Source organism: Schistocerca piceifrons, chromosome 4 (genome assembly GCF_021461385.2).
Source record: "Schistocerca piceifrons isolate TAMUIC-IGC-003096 chromosome 4, iqSchPice1.1, whole genome shotgun sequence".
Taxonomy (NCBI): Eukaryota; Metazoa; Arthropoda; class Insecta; order Orthoptera; family Acrididae; genus Schistocerca; species Schistocerca piceifrons.
Window position 1 is genome coordinate 712,767,902 of NC_060141.1, and position 26,772 is coordinate 712,794,673.

Genomic DNA, 26,772 nt, shown 5'->3' on the forward strand with positions numbered 1-26,772 from the left:
CCATTCTCCAGGGCTGCATCAGCGCATCAGGGATTACATGCAACAGAGGGTGGATACATCTATCCTCACTAACGGAGGACATTTTGAACATTTTCTGTAACAAAGTGTTTGAAGTCATGCTGGTACGTTCTGTTGCTGTGTGTTTCCATTCCATGATTAATGTGATTTGAGGAGAAGTAATAAAATGAGCTCTAACATGGAAAGTAAGTGTTTCCGGACACATGTCCACATAACATATTTTCTTTCTTTGTGTGTGAGGAATGTTTCCTGAAAGTTTGGCCATACCTTTTTGTGACACCCCATATATAAGGACAAGGAGAAAATGACTCAGCACTGAGATCAGTGAATACTTTTTCTCCACATTGTTAAGTTTTGCCTAACTAGTGTCAATTTGGTTTGCTTACAGAGCTTTTTTTAGCAGTCCCAGTTTGTGTGTTTTGTTTTTATGGATAAACTGGAACAATTTGTTAGTGAGAAATGTGTGCCAGATTGAGCATTAATGTACAAGTTTTAACAAGTTTCTTTTAGTCTCTGCTGTAACCAATTATGGTTTTCATTCTCTTCATACATATTATGATGTGGAATATTTTATGCTCTTACCCACATAGCCAGATTTACACTCTTAGGTCAGTCTGTTGAATTTATTGTTGACAAACATATTATGATGAAACGCATGCATTGTGAGTCTTATTAATTGCCTCTGTTTCCTACATTCTTTGGTCCAGATGTCATCCAGCATGGCTGGCATGTTGTGGAACTCTAGGTCTGTCTCCTTCTTTTTATCAATAGAAGACAGACTGGTTATGTTCTGAATACTGTTTGATGCTTTATGACTGCTGATGCTCTTTCCTGAATATGCATGCTGAAAGATGTTCCTGTTATTCATAACATAATTCACAAGTACTTATGTCACACTCTTATTTGTATTGGTTCATTGTATAGGACTATATTAGCTTTTGGTAATGTTTTCCCACCTTTCCTGAATGTCATTTGAACTGTCTTTCCCTTGTTTACTTTTAGATCATTTTCATTTGACCAAGTGTCTAGTTCTTGTAGCGTCTTCTGTGCCTCCTCTCTTACTGTTGATCCTATCACCATATCCTCTGCATACAGAATCCCTTTATTATGTTTGTCTCATCTGCTTTATGGATGTTAAACAGCACTGGACTCATAGGGTCACCTTAGAGAGCTCAAACTGTAAATATAATTTTCTCTGAGACTTCAACATTGCATTTTATTTGGATCACATTTCACTCAAGGTGTATCTTGATTGTTCTCACAAGTTGATCTCTCTCTCTGGTCAGTCTTTCCATCTGTTTGTTAAGCCCACACTGGAATATTTGCATTTACATACACCTCTATATTCTGCAAACCAATGTGAAGTGCATGGCAGAGGCACACTGGAATATTTGCATTTACACACTCTATGTCCTTGTGAGTTGATCACAGTTGGATCAATGGAGTAAGAAATAAACAAAATAAATAAAATAAACATACACATCTACATTCTGCAAACCATTGTGAAGTGCATGGCAGAGGGTATGTCCCATTTTACCAGTTATTAAGTGTTTTCCCATTCAGTTCATGTATGAAGCATCGGAATAGGGATTGATTAAATGCCTCTGTGTGCTGTAATTAATCCAGTCTTGTCCTCACAATCCCTGTGTGTGCAATATGCAGGGGGTTGTAATATATTCCTAGAGTCATAATTTAGAGTGGGTTCTTGAAAGCAAGTAGTCTCTCTGAGGATAGTTCACATCTATCTTCAAGAGTCTGCCCATTCAGTTTCTGCAGCATCTTTGTACACTCTCCCATGGGTCAAACACACCTGTGGTCATTCTTGCTATCCTTCTCCATACATGTCCTGTTTGGTATGGGCCCTACACAATTAAGCAATGTTCTAGAGCAGGTTGCACAAATGATTTCGAAGCAATCTCCTTTCTAGACTGATTGCATTTCCCGAGTATGCTACCAATAAACTGAAGTCTGCCACTTGGTTTACCCATGACTGAGCCTATTCCAGTTTATCTCCTTACAAAATGTTACACACAGGTATTTGCGTGAATTGGGTAATTCCAACCATGACTCATTGGTATTATAGTCACAGAATACTAAATTTTTTTCCATTGCAGACAGTGTACAATTTTAAATTTCTGAAAGGTAAAGGAAGTCGCCAATATTTGCGTCACTTTGAAATCTTATCAATATCTGATTGGAATATTTATGCAGCTCCTTTCAGACAGTACTTCATTATAGATAGCCATCATTGGCAAAAAGTCTGATATTATTAATATTGCCCACAAGGTCATTAATACACAACATGAACAGCAAGGGTCCCGACACTTTTCCCTGGGACACACCTGACGTTACTTCTACGTATGTCAGTGAGTCTACATCCAAGGTAACTTGCTGCATCCTCCCTATCAAAAACTAATATGTTGTCATAAAATACTTTGTTCTGGTTTACTTACAGCCAAGAGAAATACACTCAAAATTGGTTCAAATCTTCATTAAGGGCTTGACAAAACTGCAACCACAAGTGAAAATACCAAGAAAATGCACAACATCATATTGAATGATCAGTGATTAAAAGTGTGTAAAATTGCTTACCACTAAGGCCTATTGAAGGAAAGTACAGCAAATTATACAGGCAAATGCTTATGGAAGATGAGCAGTATGTTTATGAAATGGTCAGAAGCTAATGTGAAAATTAATTGCTATAGGAATGAAACGAAAGTTAATTACTTCCTCCCAAAAACTAAAACAGTAGAAACAACAGTGGGGTTGGAGCTAGAGACCCTACACCAAAAAGAAACATGAAGCAAACATCATTTTGTGGCCAATGTTGCATGAGGTATGAATTGGATACTCTTTATTGATTATTCTGTTAAGTATAAAACAGTAGCTGGTGTGTAGAGAAATTTTATGCATGAGTGGATGATAGGTTACTATTTTCGATGTGAAAACAGGATGTTACACAGAATATACCTCATTGGAGTATGTCGGCAGGTCTGCAATGCCCTGTCATAGGCAGTAGTTGAGTTTTTCAAGGTCTGGTTGATTTTGTATATGAAGAGAATATTGGATGATTCTGATCAGCCCAATGAGATATGCTGTTATATACAAAGTATACCAATTTTTTTATATAATCTTATCAATGTACTGATTTTATTTCAATTTGTTGTCTATGTGATCAGCAAGAAAGTTTACAGATGGAAATGTATTTTAACAGTTATTTCTTGTCCCTAGCAGTTAGTGTTAGGTTTTGTAATTACTTGTTAAAAGAAAAATAGTTTGACTGTTTCTATGAACCTTCAAAGCTTGCAGTTTATGCATTGTACCTATCTTCATCTAAACCCAGCATATTTCTTTCTTTGACTAACATCCAATACATTTCTTCTACATAGCTGCCAATGATTTTTGTCCATATCTAATAAATTATGGAGATTAGTCTGGTAAGTCTGTAGGTATTTATGTCTTATTTGTACTCTTTCTTCATCAACAGTAATCATAATAGTTTTCCACTTCAGAATGGTGTTACTCTATAGAAATTCTAACAATGTAAAATCCAGGATGGAATCATGACAGTGTTATGAAAAGGACAGATGGCTGCTAACTGTTTAGAAGAGATGTTGAGTTGCAGACAGCACACTGAAAAGATTGTTGTATGGCTTCAGTGTCCAGAGACAGTGGTTATGTGTGTGTCAATTGTGTTTTTGTGAATGTGTGCATGTTTTCTACTTTAGAAGAAGGTCTTTTGGCTGAAATTCTTGAATGCATAGCAGTCTTTATGCCTGCCTGTGACTCAACGTCTCCCTTATCTGATGAGCAGAAATACCTCCTTTTCATAACATTGCCCATAGAAATTCTTTAAGTTATCTTGCAAGTGCCTTTTGTATCATTTTCCCCCTACTTTAACCAGTTCCATTGATATACCATTATTCCCTCCTATAACATCACTGTAAGTATTGGTTTTAGTAAAAGACTTAATTCCACTTGCCACATGAAAAAGTGATTTCATGAACAATCAAAAGTGTAATTATTAAGCTGCACCTTTTTTAAATGTTTTAATCTTACATCTATCAGTACATTACATGCAGATCAGTTATTCATTACTTTTAAGTATCAGAATTATTTCAGTATCTACAAGATTTGATAATTTATATCAATAGACAGTACGATCCAGCTACACAATTTGTAATGTTCCAATCAGGACAACACATAACACTTGAAAACTTACCTCAATAGCCAGCATCAGTCTTTTGAGCTCTCCTCCAGATATCTTGCTGAGTACAGTATCAGCACAAGTGGAAAGGCCTAACTCACTGACAAGACTGTTTATCCATGTCTTTCGAGAACTTGCACTAATTTTGCTGTCCATTCGCATACGTGCCTTATCAAAAGAATTTAACAATGTTTCTTAAATATTTTTCTCATGTTGCTTTGCTTGTGGTTCATAAATAAACTTAAAAATATTATTGTAATGGTAGATTAAGTACTTTTACATACCATGAATAACAGATGCTCGTTCACAGTTAGTGTGTTAAAAGCAATATTATTTTGTGGGACAAAACCAGAAACTTTCATCATCAGTGATCTGGTAACCAAATGACCATTTAGATAAACTTCCCCACTGATCTGACCTGCAACATTCAAGCCCACAGTAGATCATCATCATCAGGTGGTAAGCAGCACTTCCTTCACGTATAAAAGTTTCTCAGGTAAAGGAAGAAAGAAGAAGATGTCCACACTCTAAGTATATATATTTAACTAACTAGTTTAGCACCCACCACTTCACTGATGTAGACTGTATGGTAAGCAATGAGTTTTTTTGTTTTCCTTTAAGCAAATTTTTAAGCTGTTCACCACTTTCTAAACTTTTTAGATTAGTTAAGGCCCTTGAAGTAAGGTTTATTCTGAATGTACCTCTGACCAAAGAGCAGTTCTGATAGCTGGAGTCCAAGGCTTTTGTTAATGATGCCTTCTCATTTCCACAGACTTTCATCCCCTAACACAAATTTCTTTATAGCAAACAGAGAAGTGAAATACCAGATTTCAGAAACTTAGCTTTAAAAATTTTTAATAGAACGAAATTTTTTCTTAAAAATTTTCAACCCTCATTTCACTCCCTTAGGGTGTAAATTTCCAAAAACAGTGAAACATGTATTTTCTTTATTTCTAACAGAAAAGCAAAAACAAATTTTTATAGAGTTAGCTTTGTAAACGCTTTCATAACAAAATAATATTTTCATAAAGTATTGCATCCTCTATTTCACTCCCTTAGGAGTTGAATTCCCAAAAACGCTAACCAAGTAGTCAAATATCAGTTTTCATAGATGCAGCTTTAAAATACTTGAGTAGTTCTTTAATAATGATTTGTTTTCAAAAAATCTTTCACCCACATTTCACTCCTTAGTGGCTGAATTTCCAAAAATGCAGGAACACATAATTTTTATTTGTGAAGAGAAACCAAATACCATTTTCTGTAGTTCTGTCTTCAAAATTGCCTTAGTAGTGACATATTTTCAAAGGGCCTTTCATTCCAGATTTCACTGCCTTAGGAGCGGATTTTTGAATAAAAAGGGAGATGAGGTTTTAAATGCTTCAGTCATTGAGGTAACTGAAGACAGAGCACAAACATGAAATGAACACTGTATAGGAAGGAACTACTGTGGCATATGCATAAAACGATTTATATGAACATTGAATACATAACCAGGATGGCGGGACATGGATTTCAACCATTCTCCACCTCTGTCATGGAGAACTTGCATCTTTCACATGTCAATGCTGTCAAGAGTCTGAGGTCACCAATGGACATTAAACACTGTGTCAAATGACCAACACTTTATCTTACTAGGACAATGTCTGTGAAACTTCAATTTTATGTGAAACTAATAACTTGCAGTGTATGAACACCAAACTATTATCCTTTCACTGTACTTTATGTTTGCTACTGATGGATAATGTGAGTGGAATTTTTTCATAGAGTTTCTTACCTTTTAGGCGATTTCCTATTGCTGCAAGTAATGTTGTTTTCCCACCTCCACTGTTAAGAATTTAAAAGAAATATTTGAAACCATTCTTATGGTAATTCAATATCAGAATATTTCAGTAGAATTAGATAACAAATTGCATACCTTGCACCCATCAGAGCAATTAAGTGTCCTCCCTCAGCTTTGCCTGTAACTGAACACAAGAATAAATACACACTTCAAATTTTTTTCCTGTAAAATTCAAGTTATTTTAGAGTTGATAACTTCTTTTGTACTCAAAAATGTACACTGTAACATGTTACTTATCAGACAAAGTGCCTACTTTTCTATTTAAATTAATCAAGCTTTTATTTGACATGATTTATCCTGCTAAGTACATTTATTTTCACAAACACATGTCAAACTAATATATAAACTACAGCTCAATATCTGAAGTGATATTCTTTTGCAGGGCACAAAGCTATGACTCCTACACACCCACAGAGCTACATTCTCCTAATTCTGTGACCCAACTAAAGTAAGTAGTCATCTTGGCCAAAGCTATGTGCACTAAAGTGTTAAGTGAAAGAGCAGACGGGGAGGGGGGGGGGGGGGGAGGGGGATTGGCTGTATCGAGCGGAAGGGACAGGAGCAAAAGGGTTTAGAAATAAAGGACAGATACAGATGGGTCTTTCCATGTTGCAGGCAGTGGTTATTGCACACTAGACACAGAGATACATAATACACACACACACACACACACACACACACAGTCACAGTCACAGTCACACACACACACACACACACACACACACACACACACACACACACACACACAGATATATATATATATAAAAAAAGCGCTGGCACGTCGATAGACACACAAACATACACACAAAATTCTAGCTTTCACAACCAACGGTTGCCTCGTCAGGAAAGAGGGAAGGAGAGGGAAAGGATTTGGGTTTTAAGGGAGAGGGTAAGGAGTCATTAAATCCCGGGAGCGGAAAGACTTACCTTGGGGGGAAAAAAGAGTTTGGACAGAGATGTCAGTCGAGGCGGAAGTGCAGAGGCAAAGATGTTGTTGAATGACAGGTGAGGTATGAGTGGCGGCAAATTGAAATTAGCGGAGATTGAGGCCTGGTGGATAACGGGAAGAGAGGATATATTGAAGAGCAAGTTCCCATCTCCAGAGTTCGGATAGGTTGGTGTTAGTGGGATGTATCCAGATAACCCGGACGGTGTAACACTGTGCCAAGATGTGCTGGCCATGCACCAAGCCATGTTTAGCCACAGGGTGATCCTCATTACCAACAAACACTGTCTGCCTGTGTCCATTCATGCGAATGGACAGTTTGTTGCTGGTCATTCCCACATAGAATGCATCACAGTGTAGGCAGGTCAGTTGGTAGATCACATGGGTGCTTTCACATGTGGCTCTGCCTTTGATTGTGTACACCTTCCGGGTTACAGGACTGGAGTAGGTGGTGGTGGGAGGGTGCATGGGACAGGTTTTACACCAGGGGCGGTTACAAGGGTAGGAGCCAGAGGGTAGGGAAGGTGATTCGGAGATTTCATAGGGATGAACTAAGAGGTTACAAAGGTTAGGTGGATATCGGAAAGACACTCTTGGTGGAGTGGGGAGGATTTCATGAAGGATGGATCTCATTTCAGGGCAGGATTTGAGGAAGTCGTATCCCTGCTGGAGAGCCACATTCAGAGTCTGATCCAGTCCGGGAAAGTATCCTGTCACAAGTGGGGCACTTTTGTGGTTCTTCTGTGGGAGGTTCTGGGTTTGAGGGGCTGAGGAAGTGGCTCTGGTTATTTGCTTCTGTACCAGGTCATGAGGGTAGTTGCGGGATGCAAAAGCTGTTGTCAGGTTGTTGGTGTAATGGTTCAGGGATTCCGGACTGGAGCAGATTCATTTGCCACGAAGACCTGGGCTGTAGGGAAGGGACCGTTTGATGTGGAATGGGTGGCAACTGTCATAATGGAGGTACTGTTGCTTGTTGGTGGGTCACCCTCCCCAAACCTTCCAGGAATTTCTGACTTCCAGCCTTGCCTCTCAATCCTTCTTAAAAAACCTTAATCCTACTCCCAACATCACCACTGCTGAAGCCCAGGCTATCCATGATCTGAAGGCTGACCGGTCCATCGTCATTCTTCCGGCGGACAAGGGTTCCACAACCGTGGTACTTGATCGTCGGGAGTATGTGGCTGAGGGACTGCGTCAGCTTTCAGACAACACCACATACAAAGTTTGCCAAGGTAATCCCATTCCTGATGTCCAGGTGGAGCTTCAAGGAATCCTCAGAACCTTAGGCCTCCTACAAAATCTTTCACCTGACTCCATCAACCTCCTGACCCCACCGACACCCCGCACTCCTACCTTCCACCTTCTCCCTAAAATTCACAAACCCAATCATCCCGGCCGCCCCATTGTAGCTGGTTACCAAGCCCCCACAGAACGTATCTCTGCCTACATAGATCAACACCTTCAACCCATTACATGCAGTCTCCCATCCTTCATCAAAGACACCAACCACTTTCTCGAATGCCTGGAATCCTTACCCAATCTGTTACCCCCGGAAACCATCCTTGTAACCATTGATGCCACTTCCTTATACACAAATATCCCACACGTCGAGGGCCTCGCTGCAATGGAGCACTTCCTTTCACACCGATCACCTGCCACCCTACCTAAAACCTCTTTCCTCATTACCTTAGCCAGCTTCATCCTGAACCACAACTTCTTCACTTTTGAAGACCAGACATACCAACAACTAAAGGGAACAGCCGTGGTTACCAGGATGGTCCCTTCGTACGCCAACCTATTCATGGGTCGCTTAGAGGAAGCCTTCTTGGTTACCCAGGCCTGCCAACCCAAAGTTTGGTACAGATTTATTGATGACATCTTCATGATCTGGACTCACAGTGAAGAAGAACTCCAGAATTTCCTCTCCAACCTCAACTCCTTTGGTTCCATCAGATTCACCTGGTCCTACTCAAAATCCCATGCCACTTTCCTTGATGTTGACCTCCACCTGTCCAATGGCCAGCTTCACAAGTCCGTCCACATCAAACCCACCAACAAGCAACAGTACCTCCATTATGACAGTTGCCACCCATTCCACATCAAACGGTCCCTTCCCTACAGCCTAGGTCTTCGTGGCAAACGAATCTGCTCCAGTCCGGAATCCCTGAACCATTACACCAACAACCTGACAACAGCTTTCGCATCCCGCAACTACCCTCACGACCTGGTACAGAAGCAAATAACCAGAGCCACTTCCTCATCCTCTCAAACCTGGAACCTTCCACAGAAGAACCACAAAAGTGCCCCACTTGTGACAGGATACTTTCCGGGACTGGATCAGACTCTGAATGTGGCTCTCCAGCAGGGATACGACTTCCTCAAATCCTGCCCTGAAATGAGATCCATCCTTCATGAAATCCTCCCCACTCCACCAAGAGTGTCTTTCCGCCATCCACCTAACCTTCGTAACCTCTTAGTTCATCCCTATGAAATCCCCGAACCACCTTCCCTACCCTCTGGCTCCTACCCTTGTAACCGCCCCTGGTGTAAAACCTGTCCCATTCACCCTCCCACCACCACCTACTCCAGTCCTGTAACCCGGAAGGTGTACACGATCAAAGGCAGAGCCACGTGTGAAAGCACCCACGTGATCTACCAACTGACCTGCCTACACTGTGACGCATTCTATGTAGGAATGACCAGCAACAAACTGTCCATTCGCATGAATGGACACAGGCAGACAGTGTTTGTTGGTAATGAGGATCACCCTGTGGCTAAACATGTCTTGGTGCATGGCCAGCACACCTTGGCACAGTGTTACACCGTCCGGGTTATCTGGATACATCCCACTAACACCAACCTATCCAAACTCCGGAGATGGGAACTTGCTCTTCAATATATCCTCTCTTCCCGTTATCCACCAGGCCTCAATCTCCACTAATTTCAATTTGCCACCACTCATACCTCACCTGTCATTCAACAACATCTTTGCTTCTGCACTTCCGCCTCGACTGACATCTCTGCCCAAACTCTTAGCCTCTGTATATGTCTGCTTGTGTCTGTATATGTGTGGATGGATATGTGTGTGTGTGTGCGAGTGTATACCTGTCCTTTTTTCCCCCTAAGGTAAGTCTTTCCGCTCCCGGGATTTAATGACTCCTTACCCTCTCCCTTAAAACCCAAATCCTTTCCCTCTCCTTCCCTCTTTCCTGACGAGGCAACCATTGGTAGCGAAAGCTAGAATTTTGTGTGTATATTTGTGTGTCTATCGACGTGCCAGCGCTTTCGTTTTGTAATTCACATCATCTTTGTTTTTATAGAGGGAAACATGATGTGACTTACCAAACGAAAGCATTGGTATGTTGATAGACACACAAATAAACACAAGCACACACACAAAATTCAAGCTTTCGCAACCCATGGTTGCTTCATCAGAAAAGCGGGAAGGAGAGGGAAAGACGAAAGGATGTGGGTTTTAAGGGAGAGGGTAAGGAGTCATCCCAATTGCGGGAGCTGAAAGACTTACCTTAGGGGGAAAAAAGGACAGGTATACACTCATACACACTCACACACACATATCCATCTGCACATATACAGACACAAGCAGACATTTTTCCTTGTATACAGGGTGGTCCATTGATCATGACCGGGCCAAATACCTCACGAAATAAGTGTCAAACAAAAAAACTGCAAAGAACAAAACTTGTCTACCTTGAAGGGGAAACAAGATGGCACTATGGTTGGCTCACTAAATGTTGCTGCCATAGGTCAAATGGATATCAACTGGTTTTTTTTTAATAGGGACCCCCATTTTTTATTACATATTCGTGTAGTACGTGAAGAAATATCAATGTTTTGGTTGGACCACTTTTTTTGCTTTGTGATAGATGTCACTGTAATAATCACAAACATATGGCTCACAGTGTTCGATGAACAGTTGGTAACAGGTAGGTTTTTTAAATTGAAATACAGAATGTAGATACGTTTGAACACTTTATTTCAGTTGTTCCAATGTGATACATGTACCTTAGTGAACTTATCATTTCAGAGAATGCATGCTGTTACAGCGTGATTACCTGTAAATACCACATTAATGCAATAAATGCTGACAATGATGTCCATGAACCTCAATGCATTTGGCAATACGTGTAACGACATTCCTCTCAACAGCGAGTGGTTCGCCTTCCGTAATGTTCACAGATGCATTGACAATGCACTGACGCATGTTGTCAGGTGTTGTTGGTGGATCATGGTAGCAAATATCTTTCAACTTTCCCCATGTGTGAGCCATAGTATGGTGCTTCGATGACCAATCCACCTGTCATGAAATATGCTATTCAATACCGCTTCAACCGCACGTGAGCTATATGCCGGACATCCATCATGTTGGAAGTACATCGCCATTATGTCATGCAGTGAAACATCCTGTAGTAACATTGGTAGAGCATTACATAGGAAATCAGCATACATTGCACCATTTAGATTGCCATCAATAAAATGGGAGCCAATTATCCTTCCTCCCATAATGCTGCACCATACATTAACCCGCCAAAGTCCCTGATGTTCCACTTGTAGCAGCCATCGTGGATTTTCCATTGCCCAATAGTGCATATTATGCCGAGTTATGTTACCACTGTTGGTGAATGATGCTTCGTTGCTAAATAGAATGTGTTCAAAAAATCTGTCATCGTCCCACAATTTCTCTTGTCCCCAGTGGCAGAACTGTACACGACGTTCAAAGTCGTCGCCATGCAATTCCTGGTGCATAGAAATATGGTACAGGTGCAATCAATGTTCATGTAGCATTCTCAACACCAACAATTTCAAGGTTCCTGATTCTCACGCAATTTGTCTGCTACTGATGTGTGGATTAACCGCGACAGCAACTAAAGCACCTACTTGGGCATCATCATTTGTTGCAGGTTGTGGTTGATGTTTCACATGTGGCTGAACACTTTCTGTTTCCTTAGATAATGTAACTATCCAGCGAATGGTCCGGACACTTGGATGATGTCATCCAGGATACCGAGCAGCATACATAGCACACACCCATTGGGCATTTTGATCACAATAGCCATTCGTCAACACAATATCAATCTTTGCCGCAATTGGTAAATGGTCCAGTGTATCACAGAGCAAATACCGTCTGCACTGGCGGAATATTACATGATACCACTTACTTACACATTTGTGACTATTACAGTGTCATCTATCACAAAGCGACAAAAAGTGGTCCAACTAAAACATTCATATTTCTTTATGTACTACACGAATATGTAATAAAAAATGGGGGTTCCTATTTTAAAAAATGCAGTTGATATCCATTTAACCTATGGCAGTGCCTTCTAGTGGGCCAACCATGGCTCCATCTGGTTTCCTCCTTCAAGCTAGACGAGTTTCGTTCTTTGTAGTTTTCCGTTTGATGCTTATTTCATGAAATATTTGGCCCGGTCACTATCAATGGACCACCCTGTATATATATATATATATATATATATATATATATATATATATATATATATATATATATATATATATATATAGTGCTATACCGAGACCATGATGAGATGGGGCCCTGCCAAGGGGTGCAGCCCAGAGGATTGCAAAGTATGACAAGAAGAAAAAATGATTTAAGAATTAACACCCAGAGGTACATTAGTTCTCCTGAGCACGTTTAGGCTATAACTGATTTCTGCCATAGAGAGGAGACGTTTCTCTCAGCCTGACAACCCAAGACTCTAAACTCATGCTGTTGTCATGGCCATTTTTTTCCAAGTAGCATTTTAAAGACATGGCTACAACTGAACAGGTGCACCACTTGGGTTGTGTGTCAACAATGCACAGCTGCTGACTATGCAGGTAGCTCATGCTCGACAATTGAGTTCTTGCTGCTACTTGGCCACAGTACTGTAGGGTCTCAAAGGTTGGTGAGCTGGCACTGAAGTAAGTGTGCTTTTTGACAAAGGCTTTTGAATTTTGCCAGTTTCTCCCCACTGAAGACTGTAGTGAAACAGTTTAAGTGGAGTGCTTGAAAATAAATGAAGCTTTTTGCAATTCTGCTAAGGCTACCAAGGGTAGAGAATCAATTCCCTCAGTATGGCTCTGCACATATACTCTCTCTCTCTCTCTCTCTCTCTCTCTCTCTCTCTCTCTCTCTCTCTCTCTCTCTCTCACACACACACACACACACACAACACATTTTTTTCTGAACTAGGCTGTTATGGGACCTTTATGATTATCATCTAGTCGGCGAAGTCAAGATTCTTGGCTCATAGGTATAAGTATAATCCAGTTTGTGTTCATTGTATCAGCACAAAATCAGCAGGTTTGTACTAGGAAATGACATTAGTTGGGCTAGTGCAGTTTTCATCTTAATCCTCAATGATTTTTCATTTATTACTGTCCCTCGTTTTGTTGTGTCTCTCTCCAAATGGATTAATAGTCTCTTCTTCTAGTAATTTCCCAGAGTGATGGTCATTTTCTGTAAGCATTCTTACTCTAATCAAAAGTGTAAATGATGTTTTCTTGAAGTGTCTGTGTCTCATTGAAATGGTAGCACATTGCACCATTTTGTATCGTGTAATTGGATTGTAAATAATAATCTTAGAGTTCTGTAATTGTTAAAATTTATTCAATACCTCCCACCCTGCAGTACTCTGTTAATTGCTCTTGGGGTTTTCTGATTCTAGCTATTGAACCATCTGTGAAACCAAATACCATATTTACAAAGCAACATAAAGCTCTACATGTTTCTTCCTAGTGTCAGAACGGTGCTTGATTTCATAGGAATACTCTTCTGAGATTAAAGTTCATCTAGCAATTCTTGCTGAGAACATTCATGGTCTTTTGGAACACAGCTTAGTTGGTTACAATTTTAAAATACAAACAAAGTAAATATACACAAAATTTCTTTAAGGCATTAACAATGATAATGACTTTGAGATGGTAACTTCTGTAATTTTCATCTACAGGGATTGTTTATTTATTCACATAAGAGGTTAATTGAAATCTATCATGATCTGGAGATTTTTGTAAAACACAGCTCCAAGGCCTTCTTTGTCTTCATCATTTTGCAGTTTAGTTTCATATTTTTTCTTGTATATTTTTAAAAATGGGGCAGATAGATTATGTCTTCGAATGCCTCAAACACTCATTTCTTCTTTCCCTGGAACTTATATACCTGATTACTCCACAGTAAAACACTCAAGAGTTTGCCAGTTGTAGACACATTCAAGATATACTTCTGAAAGTATCCTATTCATCCTAGGAAACTTGTATTGCTGTGATAGGCTTTGGTCTGGAAAGTCTGAATAAATCTTGCTATCTCAGAAGTCAAATTGGTCCATGTTGTGTGACATATGTGAAAAATTCAACTGTTTCCTCCCAGAACTGGCATTTTGCACAGTTAATTTACTGAAAGGATGATCTTCACTACGCAGGGTTAAATCTGACTTTGGCACAGAAAGGGGTAAATTATGCTGCCACAAAAGTCTTTGGTCACCTACCAAACAGCAACAAAAGCCTGACAGATAGCCAACTAACATTTAAAAATAAGTTAAAAGAATTTCTAGATGACAACTCCTTCTACTCATTGGCTGAATTTTTAGATATAAATTAATGGGGCAAAAAAAAAAAAAAAAAAAAAAAAAAAAAAACATTAGTGTCATGCAATATTTTGTGTAATGTAATATCTTGTACAGACATCTTTTATTAACCGACACGTTCCACATCATTACGAAGTGTCGTATTCATGTTCTATGGAACAAGTATTAATCTAATCTAATCTACTAGCCACATTCTGCTGCAGCTTTCAACATGTAATTAAATATAAATTTCTCGGGAGATAATGTCTAAGAAACAGCATTTATAAAGTACTGGGAAACTGCAGGCAATTTGATAATCCAAATGGATCTTTCTAAACGTGAAGCTGTTCCAGATTTGTCATAAATGAAGTATGCTTTTGGGATTTCTCTTCAACATCAATGTCAAAGAAGCTGTTCTTGAGATCTAGTGTGAAAAACACTCGTCCTACTGTTTATGGGGCAGTGGATCATAGTTCTGATTAATTTTCTATAGTGCATAGAGACACAATGTTCTCTCTCTCTCTCTCTCTCTATCTCTTTTTTTTTCCTCCAACTTAAGTAATGTATTCAAATGAATTTGGTTCAATAATTCTTTTATCAAGTTGCACCTAGACTTACAAGGGAACATTCCTAAGTGTAAATGAATGATCTTGATGGAACTTGGTGAGTGTGTAGAAGGGGTAAAATAATGCGACATGTATTTTTTTGTTTGAGCACAATTTCACTTCTAAGGGGTAAAACTCACACTGAAAGATAATTTGACATATTATATTTGGAGGAAATATCATTGGAACAATGGTACATAAAAAATGTTTTCATATAAAAGTTGATGTGTAATTAACATTTTTCAAAACTATATAAAATCAATTTTTTGCTTATCAGTAACTTTGCAAAATACCTCTCCATTATTAATTAACTTTGATAAATGAAAACCTTTGTTATAGTAAAACTTAAAGAAGTGTTGAAGGTACGAGGGCAGTTCAATAAGTAATGCAACACATTTTTTTTCTGAAAGAGGGGTTGTTTTATTCAGCATTGAAATACACCAGGTTATTCCCCAATCTTTCAGCTACACAACACTATTTTTCAACGTAATCTCCATTCAATGCTACGGCCTTGCGCCATGAAATGAGGGCCTGTATGCCTGAACGGTACCATTTCACTGGTCGATGTCGGAGCCAACGTCGTACTGCATCAATAACTTCTTCATCATCCGCGTAGTGCCTCCCATGGATTGCGTCCTTCATTGGGCCAAACATATGGAAATCCGATGGTGCGAGATCGGGGCTGTAGGGTGCATGAGGAAGAACAGTCCACTGAAGTTTTGTGAGCTCCTCTCCGGTGCGAAGACTTGTGTGAGGTCTTGCGTTGTCATAAAGAAGGAGAAGTTCGTTCAGATTTTTGTGCCTACAAACACGCTGAAGTCGTTTCTTCAATTTCTGAAGAGTAGCACAATACACTTCAGAGTTGATCGTTTGACCATGGGGAAGGACATCGAACAGAATAACCCCTTCAGCGTCCCAGAAGACTGTAACCATGACTTTACCGGCTGAGGGTATGGCTTTAAACTTTTTCTTAGTAGGGGAGTGGGTGTGGCGCCACTCCATTGATTGCCGTTTTGTTTCAGGTTCGAAGTGATGAACCCATGTCTCATTGCCTGTAACAATCTTTGACAAGAAATTGTCACCCTCAGCCACATGACGAGCAAGCAATTCCGCAGAGATGGTTCTCCTTTGCTCTTTATGGTGTTCGGTTAGACAACGAGGGACCCAGCGGGAACAAACCTTTGAATATCCCAACTGGTGAACAATTGTGACAGCACTACCAACAGAGAAGTCAAGTTGAGCACTGAGTTGTTTGATGGTCATCCGTCGATCATCTCGAACGAGTGTGTTCGCACGGTCCGCCATTGCAGGAGTCACAGCTGTGCACGGCCGGCCCGCACGCGGGAGATCAGTCAGTCTTGCTTGACATTGCGGCGATGATGACACACGCTTTGCCCAATGACTCACCGTGCTTTTGTCCACTGCCAGATCACCGTAGACATTCTGCAAGCGCCTATGAATATCTGAGATGCCCTGGTTTTCCGCCAAAAGAAACTCGATCACTGCCCGTTGTTGGCAACGCACATCCCTTACAGACGCCATTTTAACAGCTCCGTACAGCGCTGCCACCTGTCAGAAGTCAATGAAACTATACGAGACAAAGCAGGAATGTTTGAAAATATTCCACAAGAAATTTCCGGTTTTTTCAACCAAAATTGGCCGAGAAAAAAAATGTGTTGCATTACTTATTGAACTGCCCTTGTACATACAGCCACCTGTAATTAGGCTAGTTTCTATACACCATTTTTGGAAAACAAGCTGTACACAATATGCTGTCAGAGTATTTTTAGTACAACTCATTAAAATATTTAAACATTCATTTTTTTGTGTACAGCTTATTTTCCAAAAATAATGTTTCAGAAACCACCTTTATTACACATGGATGTATGTGGCTTAAAAGCTTCTTTGATTTAAGTTGTAACATTGTGTTCATTTTTCAAAATGAATTGATGGTGGTGGGTTATTTTGCAAAATTTCAAATCATCACAAAAGCTGATTATACAGTTTTCAGAAACATTGACTGGGTATCAACTTTTATGCAAAAATTATTTTTTGTATGTCACCATTTTTAAGACATTCCCTCTGAACCAAATATGCCAAATTACAGTTCAGTATCTGTTTTACCCCTTAATACTGCATTATTTTGTCCACTCTATATACAAACCAAGTTTCATGAAGATAACCTTTTACACTTGAAAATGTTCCCTTATTTGTTGTCTTTCTTTCCCTCGTGGTGAGAATATTCTGGGTCTCGCATTGGTAGACTTTACCTTTGCAAGAAAGTAATTAGTCATTAAACTTTGAACATGTTCCTTTGTATTCTCACTAACTGAGCTTTCAATAGCTAATTATAGTCTTTTTGTTATAGAGATGCATGAGATGAACTTCCCCTTTCAGCTTCCTAAAAGTTTTTTTCCCTTATCCTACCTAAATCTGTACCCCAGAACCATCAAGCACCTGCTGTTTTGTAAAATACTTGTAATAAAGTTGGTTTCCAAAGTAAATGAGCATTTTCACCGCTTGGCTTCTTCATGTATTCATTTGGGATATGGGCAATTTTGTAGCAAATGATGTCTCACTTACCCTTGCTCTTCTTGTTATAACCAATTGACTTATGGACATGCACACTAAAGTTTAAAATCTTTCAGTTTGGATCCCACAAACTGTGATTTTCTTGAAGCTTTCTGGCAAATTAAAATTGTGTAACAGACTGGGATTCAAACCTGAAACCTTACCTTTTGCAAGCATGTGTTCCACTGATTCAGCTATCCAGGCACAACTCCCAATCTGTGCCAACAATTTTTTCCAATTATTCCACAGAATTTTTGCTTTTGCTGAAATTATTTCACATTTCTATGCTATAAAACAGAACTTCTGTTTTCAAATTGTCATCTTTCTCATACTGGAATAGTATCATAGTCAATATTGCCTTAACTGGCAGTTCATTTCATTATAGAAAATACTCTTGAATAACTTCTCTTTTCTTCTTTCACAGAGACTAAAGTCTGTGAATACTACAGCACTAATCTTCATGTCAAATTCATCTTGCAAAGCTTTCTTAAGTGCAGCCCACTGTATAAGATCCTTCTTTCACTGAAGAAAGAGGCTGTCCCAGCCATCAGCTCTTGTTTTCGCACCATTAAAAAATGCTGTCTTCCCAGAAAGATCTAATTTCCAACTGTATCTCTACTGATATCACCCTAAACAACATAACAGTGCTCTCAGTGTCATGAAATGATAGCGAAAATTTGCATTGTTATTTACTTTTATCATTTTTTTCTGAACCCAAATCTTTTTTCCCCATTAGTAACCTGAATGTTGCATCATTAATCTTATGGGTAGCATCCTCATTATCATTTTCTTCACAATCTATATCATCATTCATTTTCACTGCAAGTTTTCTGTACTGCATACATAGTTACAAATTTTGCCAGTGATTTAATTATTTGTTCTAGTATCTATATATTATATACTTCAATAGCTCCAAAGTCAGTATCTGAAAAATGACATAGTGCCTTGAAGATAAAATAAAGATAGGTTTTGGGATACAAACACATAAGCATTTCACACTGTTGCGACAGATTTTCATTGGAAAGTGGTCATCTTCAGACTAAAGGCACATGTCACAATGGAAACTTCTGCAGCATGTGCATTTAGTTTGAAGATGGTATGCTGCTCAAAACCAGTTACAGCATCACAAAATTCTTGAGTGTTTGTATAGAAAAACATATGAAAATAAAAGATAAATAATTTCTTAGTATCATAGTCACCACTGAGCAAGGTGGCTCAGTGATTAGCACACTGGAATCACATTCAGAACTGACTGAGCACTTTCAAACCAACGAAGATCTTCAAAACAATGTCAATGCTCATTTGCAATCATTGGTGGCAACATTTTTTGGAGAGGGTATTGCAAAGCTTGTCCACAGGTACGTTAAATGTCTCAATCTTTTCGGTGATAATGTTGAAAAGTAACCATAAGTGTACCACACTTTTGGTAAAAAAATAATTGCTTTTTATGAACATGTCTTTTATTTATAGCCTATCTGAGGTTGAAAAAAAATGGACCTCGTAACTTGTTTTTTACATGTGATCATACTGCTAATACTTATCTCTCATTACTCTCTGATGAGTCCACATTTTTTTCTTCTTTGGCATGCCATCTGTCTCATTAGCAGCAAAACCAGACATGTGTAGTCAGAGTCCTGCATTTACACACTTCAAAAAAAGTTTTGTATCACCTCAGTTCCGAGGTTTCCAGAACCTGTACAGAAAATTGGAATAGAGATCAACATAAACATCACTTCCACTCTTTTTACTGCTCATAAAAACCACACATTGCATGTTGTGCCACCATACAGCGAGAACTTCAGAGATGGTGGTCCAGATTGCTGTACACACCTGCACCTCTCGTACCCAGTAGCACGTCCTCTTCCATGATGCATGCCTGTATTCATTGCGGCTTGCTATCCACATGTTCATCAAGGTACTGTTAGTTCAGATTGTCCCACTCCTCAATGGCGATTTGGTGTAGATCCTTCAGAGTGGTTGCTGGGTCACATCCTCCATAAACATCTCTTTTCAATCTATCCCAGGCATGTTCAATAGGGTTTGTGTCTGGAGAGCATGCTGGCCACTATAATGATGTCATTATCCTGAAGGAAGTCATTCACAAAATGTGCATGATAGGGGCGTGAATTGCCGTCCATGAAGACGAATGCCTCACCAATATGCTGCCAACAAGGTTGCACTATTGGTTGGAGGATGGCATTCACATATAGTACAGACATTACAGCACCTTCCATGGCCACCAGCAGCATACATTGGCCCCACATAATGCCACCCAAAAACAGCAGGGAACCTCCACCTTGCTGCACTCACTGGATAGTGTGTCTAAGGTGTTCAGCCTGACTGGATTGCCTCCAAACACGTATCCGATGAGTGTCTGGTTGAAGGCATATGTGACACTCACTGGTGAAGAGAATGTGATGCCAATCCTGAGGGGTCCATTTGGCATGTTGTTGCGCCCATCTGTACCACTCTGTACGGTGTCATGGTTGCAAAGATGGACCACACCATGGATGTTGGGAGTGAAGTTGTGCATCATGCAGCTTGTTGCGAACAGTTTGAGTCATAACACAATGTCCTGTGGCCGCATGGAAAGCATTATTCAAAACAGTGGCATTGCTGTCAGGTTCCTCTGAGCCATACTCTGTAGGTAGCAGTCATCCATTGCAGTAGTTGCCCTTGGGTGGCCTGAGCGAGGCATTTCATCAACAATTCCTGTATCTCTGTATCTCCTCCATGTCTGATAAAAATCACTTTGATTCACTCCAAGACACCTGGACACTTCCCTTATTGAGAGCCATTCCTGGCACAAAGTAACAATGCAGATGCAATTGAACTGCGGTAATGACTGTCTAGGCATGGTTGAACTTCAGACAACATGAGCCATGTACCTCCTTCCTGGTGGAATGACTGGAACTGATCAGCTGTCAGACCCCCTCCATCTAGTAGGCACTGCTCATGCATGGTTGTTTACATCTTTGGGTGGATTTAGTGACATCTCTGAGCAGTCAAAGGGACTGCGCCTGTGATGCAACATCCATAGTTAACATTTATCTTCAGGAGTTCTGGGAACCGGGATGATGCAAAAATTTTTTTGATGTGTGTATATTGTTCATTGTATTATTTGCTCAACTCTCTCTCTCTCTCTCTCTCTCTCTCTCTCTCTCTCTCTCCACATATAGTGATCAGATGTCTTTGTCCATGGTATTGTTTGTATTTTTGTTGTTTCTTATTTTGTTGTACGTGTTTATGGTCACAGTAGACACAGTAGACACATTTTTCTTTAACTGTCTAATATCTCTACTACCTTTAATGATATTTAATAAAGTATACCTTAAATTTATACCGGAATATTTATGGCTTCTGGTTATGCACTTTGTATTCGTTTGTAGCTTGTTAAGTAATTTTATGCCAAAATAATGGCTACAGGACATAACAAAAAATACAAATTAAATCACTAAAATAGAAAAACGTTTAATGTTATAATAGTGTTTATAGTTATGTGAGAGCAACCTTTTAAGTTTTTACAAAAACAACTAAAATTTTGTGTAGTACGAACAATTATTTGCCTTTAAAATTTTCCCACTTTTGCATGCATCAGAATTAATTCTGTAAATGTTTTCCCATGTGATGTTGATTCCTGGAAAATATGCTTTTGGAAAGATAAAAAAGCTTTTTGATGGGGTGAAAAATAAACATCCACACTTTGTTGTCCTGAGACTGGTTTGATGCAGCTCTCCATCCTACTCTATCCTGTGCAAGCTTCTTCATCTCCCAGTACTTACTGCAACCTACATCCTTCTGAATCTGCTTAGTGTATTCATCTCTTGGTCTCCCTCTACAATTTTTGCCCTCCACATGGCCCGCCAATACTAAATTGGGGATCCCTTGATGCCTCGGGATATGTCCTACCAATCGATCCCTTCTTCTAGTCAAGTTGTGCCACAAATTTCTCTTCTCCCCAATTCTATTCAATACCTCCTCATTAGTATTGTGATCTACCCATCTGATCTTCAGCGTCCTTCTGTAGCACCACATTTTGAAAGCTTCTATTCTCTTCTTTTCTAAGCTATTTATCATCCATGTTTCACTTCCATACATGGCTACACTCCATATAAATACTTTCAGAAACGACTTCCTGACATTTAAATCTATACTCAATTTTAACAAATTTTTCTTCTTCAAAAATGCTTTCCTTGCCATTGCCAGCCAATATTTTATATCCTCTCTACTTCAACCATCATCAGTTATCCTGCTCCTCAAATAGCAAAACTCCTTTACTACTTTAAGTGTCTCATTTCCTAATCTAATTCCCTCAGCATCACCTGACTTAATTTGACTACATTCCATTATCCTCGTTTTGCTTTTGTTGATGTTCATCTTATACCCTCCTTTCAAGACACTGTAGATTCCATTCAACTGCTCTTACAAGTCCTTTGCTGTCTCTGACAGAATTACAATGTCATCAGCGAACCTCAAAGTTTTTATTTCTTCTCCATGGATTTTAATACCTACTCCGAATTTTTCTTTTGTTTCCTTTATTGCTTGCTCAATATACAGACAGAATAACATCGGGGAGAGGCTACAACCCTGTCTCACTCCCTTCCCAACCACTGCTTCCCTTTCATACCCCTCGACTCTTATAGCTGCCATCTGGTTTCTGTACAAATTGTAAATAGCCTTTCACTCTCTGTATTTTATCCCCGCCACCTTCAGAATTTGAAAGAGAGTATTCCAATCAACATTGTCAAAAGCTTTCTCTAAGTCTACAAATGCTATAAATGTAGGTTTGCCTTTCCTTAATTTTTCTTCTAAGATAAGTGATAGGGTCAGTATTGCCTCACGTGTTCCAACATGTGTACGGAATCCAAACTGATCTTCCCCGAGGTCGGCTTCTATCAGTTTTTCCATTCGTCTGCAAATAATTCGCATTAGTATTTTGCAGCTGTGACTTATTGAACTGATAGTTCAGTAATTTTCACATCTGTCAACACCTGCTTTCTTTGGAATTGGGATTATTATATTCTTCTTGAAGTCTGAGGGTATTTCGCCTGTCTCATACATCTTGCTCACCAGATGGTAGAGTTTTGTCAGGACTGGCTCTCCCAAGGCTGTCAGTAGTTCCAATATAATGTTGTCTACTCCAGGGGCCTTGTTTCAACTCAGGTCTTTCAGTGCTCTGTCAAACTCTTCACGCAATATCATATCTCCCATTGCATCTTCATCTACATCCTCTTCCATTTCCATAATATTGTCCTCAAGTACATCGCCCTTGTATAGACCCTTTATATACTCCTTCCACCTTTCTGCTTTCCCTTCTTTGCTTTGAACTGGGTTTCCATCAAAGCTCTTGATATTCATGCAAGTGGTTCTCCTTTCTCCAAAGGTCTCTTTAATTTTCCTGTAGGCAGTATCTGTCTTACTCCTAGTGAGATAAGTCTCTACATCCTTACAATTTTCCTCTAGCCATCCCTGGATAGCCATTTTGCACTTCCTGTCAATATCATTTTTGAGATGTTTGTATTCCTTTTGCCTGCTTCATTTACTGCATTTTTATATTTTCTCCTTTCATCAGTTAAATTCAATATTTCTTCTGTTACCCAAGGGTTTCTACTAGCTCTTGTCTTTTTATCTATTTCATTCTCTGCTGCCTTCACTATTTCATCCCTCAAAGCTACCCATTCTTCTTCTACTGTATTTCTTTCCCCCATTCTTGTCAATTGTTCCCTTATGCTCCCCCTGAAACTCTGTACAACCTCTGGTTCTTTCAGTTTATTCAGGTCCCATCTCCTTAAATTCCCACCTTTTTGCAGTTTCTTCAGTTTTAATCTACAGTTCATAACCAATAGATTGTGGTCAGAATCCACATCTGCTCGTGGAAATGTCTTACAATTTAAAACCTGGTTCCTAAATCTCTGTCTTACCATTATATAATCTATTTGATACCTTTTAGTATCTCCAGCATTCTTCCATGTATACAACCTTCTTTCATGATTCTTAAACCAAGTGTTAGCTATGATTAAGTTATGCTCTATGCAAAATTCTACCAGGCGGCTTCCTCTTTCATTTCTTAGCCCTAATCCATATTCACCCTATTCAATTTTCGTCTCCCTTCACTACTTGAATAATTTCTTTTATTTCATCATACATTTCACCAATTTCTTTGTCATCTGCAGAGCTAGTTGGCATATAAACTTGTACTACTGTAGTAGGCATGGGCTTCATGTCTATCTTGGCCACAATAATGCATTCACTATGCTGTTTGTAGTAGCTTACCCGTACTCCTATTTTTTTATTCATTATTAAACCTACTCCTGCATTACCCCTATTTGATTTTGTATTTATAACCCTGTATTCACCTGACCAAAAGTCTTGTTCTCCTGCCACTGAACTTCACTTATTCCCACTATATCTAACTCTAATCTATCCATTTCCCTTTTTAAATTTTCTAACCTGCCTGCCCAATTAAGGGATCTGACATTCCACGCTCCAATCCGTAGAACACCTGTTTTCTTTCTCCTGATAACAATGTCCTCTTGAGTAGTCCCTGGCCAGAGATCCGAATGGGGGACTATTTTACCTCCAGAATATTTTACCCGAGAGTATGCCATCATCATTTAATCATACAGTAAAGCTGCATGCCCTTGGGAAAAATTACGGCTGTAGTTTCCCCTTGCTTTCAGCGGTTAGCAGTACCAGAACATCAAGGCCATTTTGGTTAGTGTTACAAGGCCAGAACAGTCAATCATCCAGACTGTTACCCCTGCAACTACTGAAAAGGCTGCTGCCCCTCTTCAGGAACCACACGTTTGTCTGGCCTCTCAACAGATACCCCTCCGTTGTGGTTGCACCTATGGTACGGCTATCTGTATCGTTGAGGCACGCAAGCCTCCCCACCAACAGCAAGGTCCATGGTTCATCCACACAGTTTCTATTATTTGTTTGACATAAGGGAACAATAGGAGGTCATTAGGCAATAAAACAGTTGAATACAGGGCATGAGGCATTTATACTTTCTCCATCAATTAGTCAGTTGTCAGAGATGTCACATGGACAAGTGCCATTGTCAAGACAAAGAATGCTGCAACATTTTCAGTTAGTTTAGCTAATTTCATTGATGACTTAGGACAAAGAAATTGTTGTATATTATCTAGCTTCAACCTTCTAAACCAATGGCAGTAACATGCTCGATGAAACAAAGATACAAGTGGGCTTACTTCATGTTGGAATACCCAAGTGCTTCTTAGTTTGTGGCTCATACACATAACTCTTTTTCACAGCTAAATAAGAATTCAGAAGCAAATGTACCATAAACTTTGACATGCTCATATGTCTGAACCATAGTAAGGCAAGCAGTGATCCATTTCATGATGTGCACAAATTATTTTGGGTGACACTTGTGAAATTCATCATTGACATAAATAATACCATGATGAAATTCTACAAATCAGTTGTAAAAGGTCTTTTCTGAAGGTGACTGATATTCAGAAGTTGAAACATGTGATCTGAGATATAATTCTAGAGTTAAACCTTTATGAATATTACATTTCCTAAATACATTGAATGAGTTAATGGTGTGAGAACTAATCGCATACCTAAAAGGTATGAACTCTTGTAAAACATCTTTTAACTGTCTTTAAAAACAGCTTAAGACATCTCAGAGTAGTCTACAATGCTCTAAAACTCTTGTTTTCAAAATACAAAATTCACACAAAGGGCCACTGATCTGGTCTCATCAATGTAATCTGTATGACAAAAAATTCTTACACAATGACTGCAGTTGTATCTAACTATTTTCCTTGTAATATGAAGCACACAAAGATGTTTCGATTGGCAGTGTGGCAGAATAGTAATTGAAATATTTGTACGTCCTAGTGTGCCTTCTCCTCTGGGAGTTTCTAAAGGATGTTTTCAGATGCTCTGTGCCTGATGTCTTTCTGCTGTCTTCTTACCCCTGTGATCAGTGTCAGTCTTCATCAGGTGTTTTCTTTTATATAACATTTTATGTGGTAGTGCTGTTAAGCTGTGTCAATGTTTCCTGCACTTTTCAACCCTCTGTGTTCAACTTTATGAGCATTACACACACACTGTACATATGTGTAGGAACATATCCTGACTACACTGTTAGTTTTGCTCTAGTTTTTGAGCTAGTTATTTCATTTATGACTATTTTCTTTGAATAGTAAGAACTACTACATTTCACCTAGTTCATCCACTTTTTAAAGTTGCTTATGAACTAATAATAAGAACTTAATCCAAAGGGGACGGTCAATTAGTGATTCTACTGACTGTGTACCTCATTTTATTTATTCACTCATTGTATTCCCACAGATCCCCTTAAGAAGGAGAATCTTTATAGATATGGAGCAAGTCAAGTTATATGTTAACATAAGACACAGATATCATAGAAATTTAGTCTGTACACAATATTAACAATAAACTATCACTAGAGTACTTTATTCTGTGCACGCTTATGCCATCTAAATATAATCAAATAAATTAGTACAGAAGTTGCTACTTTGAAAATAGCTGCTGTCTCATCAGTTTTATTATGCAGGGTGATTCTCATTATTGTTTAAAAATCCTTGAAGTGACATAGATGACGGTGAGACAATTTAATGCAAGATGCATGGAGTCACCAATGTCTAGAAATACCCCAAAAATGGATGAGAAATGTTGAACATGTGATGTCACTAGATGACACACCTCACCACACATGGAGTGGTTGGGTTTGGAGTGACTGAGTGATGCAATACTTGCATTTGAGCAAACAGTGCAAATTTTGAACACCTTCTTTAAATGTGATCTGTTTTAAATAAAGAAGTTGCAAAATGATTGTCCTCACTGTAATCAAGAAAAAGTTCTTCTTATTTTGTGTTTCTTTCCTTTTATACCTTATTTTTATTTACAAATATCATTTAGCAAAGAAAACATATGTCATTTAACGGGTGATGCAATTCAAAAGCTTATGTTAGTATATTTATGATACAGTATGGTAGATTTTT

General features: G+C 39.1%; 1 protein-coding gene across 1 annotated transcript in view; it reads right to left on the reverse strand.

Moving 5' to 3' along the window:
* The window catches only part of LOC124796127 (protein scarlet-like), a 98,239-nt gene extending 79,655 nt beyond the window's left edge, over window positions 1-18,584 (reverse strand). Inside the window, exons 1-5 of the mRNA XM_047260218.1 lie at window positions 18,464-18,584; window positions 6,141-6,189; window positions 6,000-6,049; window positions 4,510-4,643; window positions 4,241-4,393 (exon numbers count right to left, since the gene is read on the reverse strand). Coding sequence (XP_047116174.1) covers window positions 4,241-4,393; window positions 4,510-4,643; window positions 6,000-6,049; window positions 6,141-6,189; window positions 18,464-18,584 — 507 coding nt within the window. The remainder of the gene's footprint in view (window positions 1-4,240; window positions 4,394-4,509; window positions 4,644-5,999; window positions 6,050-6,140; window positions 6,190-18,463) is intronic.
* Between the last annotated feature and the right edge of the window lie 8,188 nt (window positions 18,585-26,772).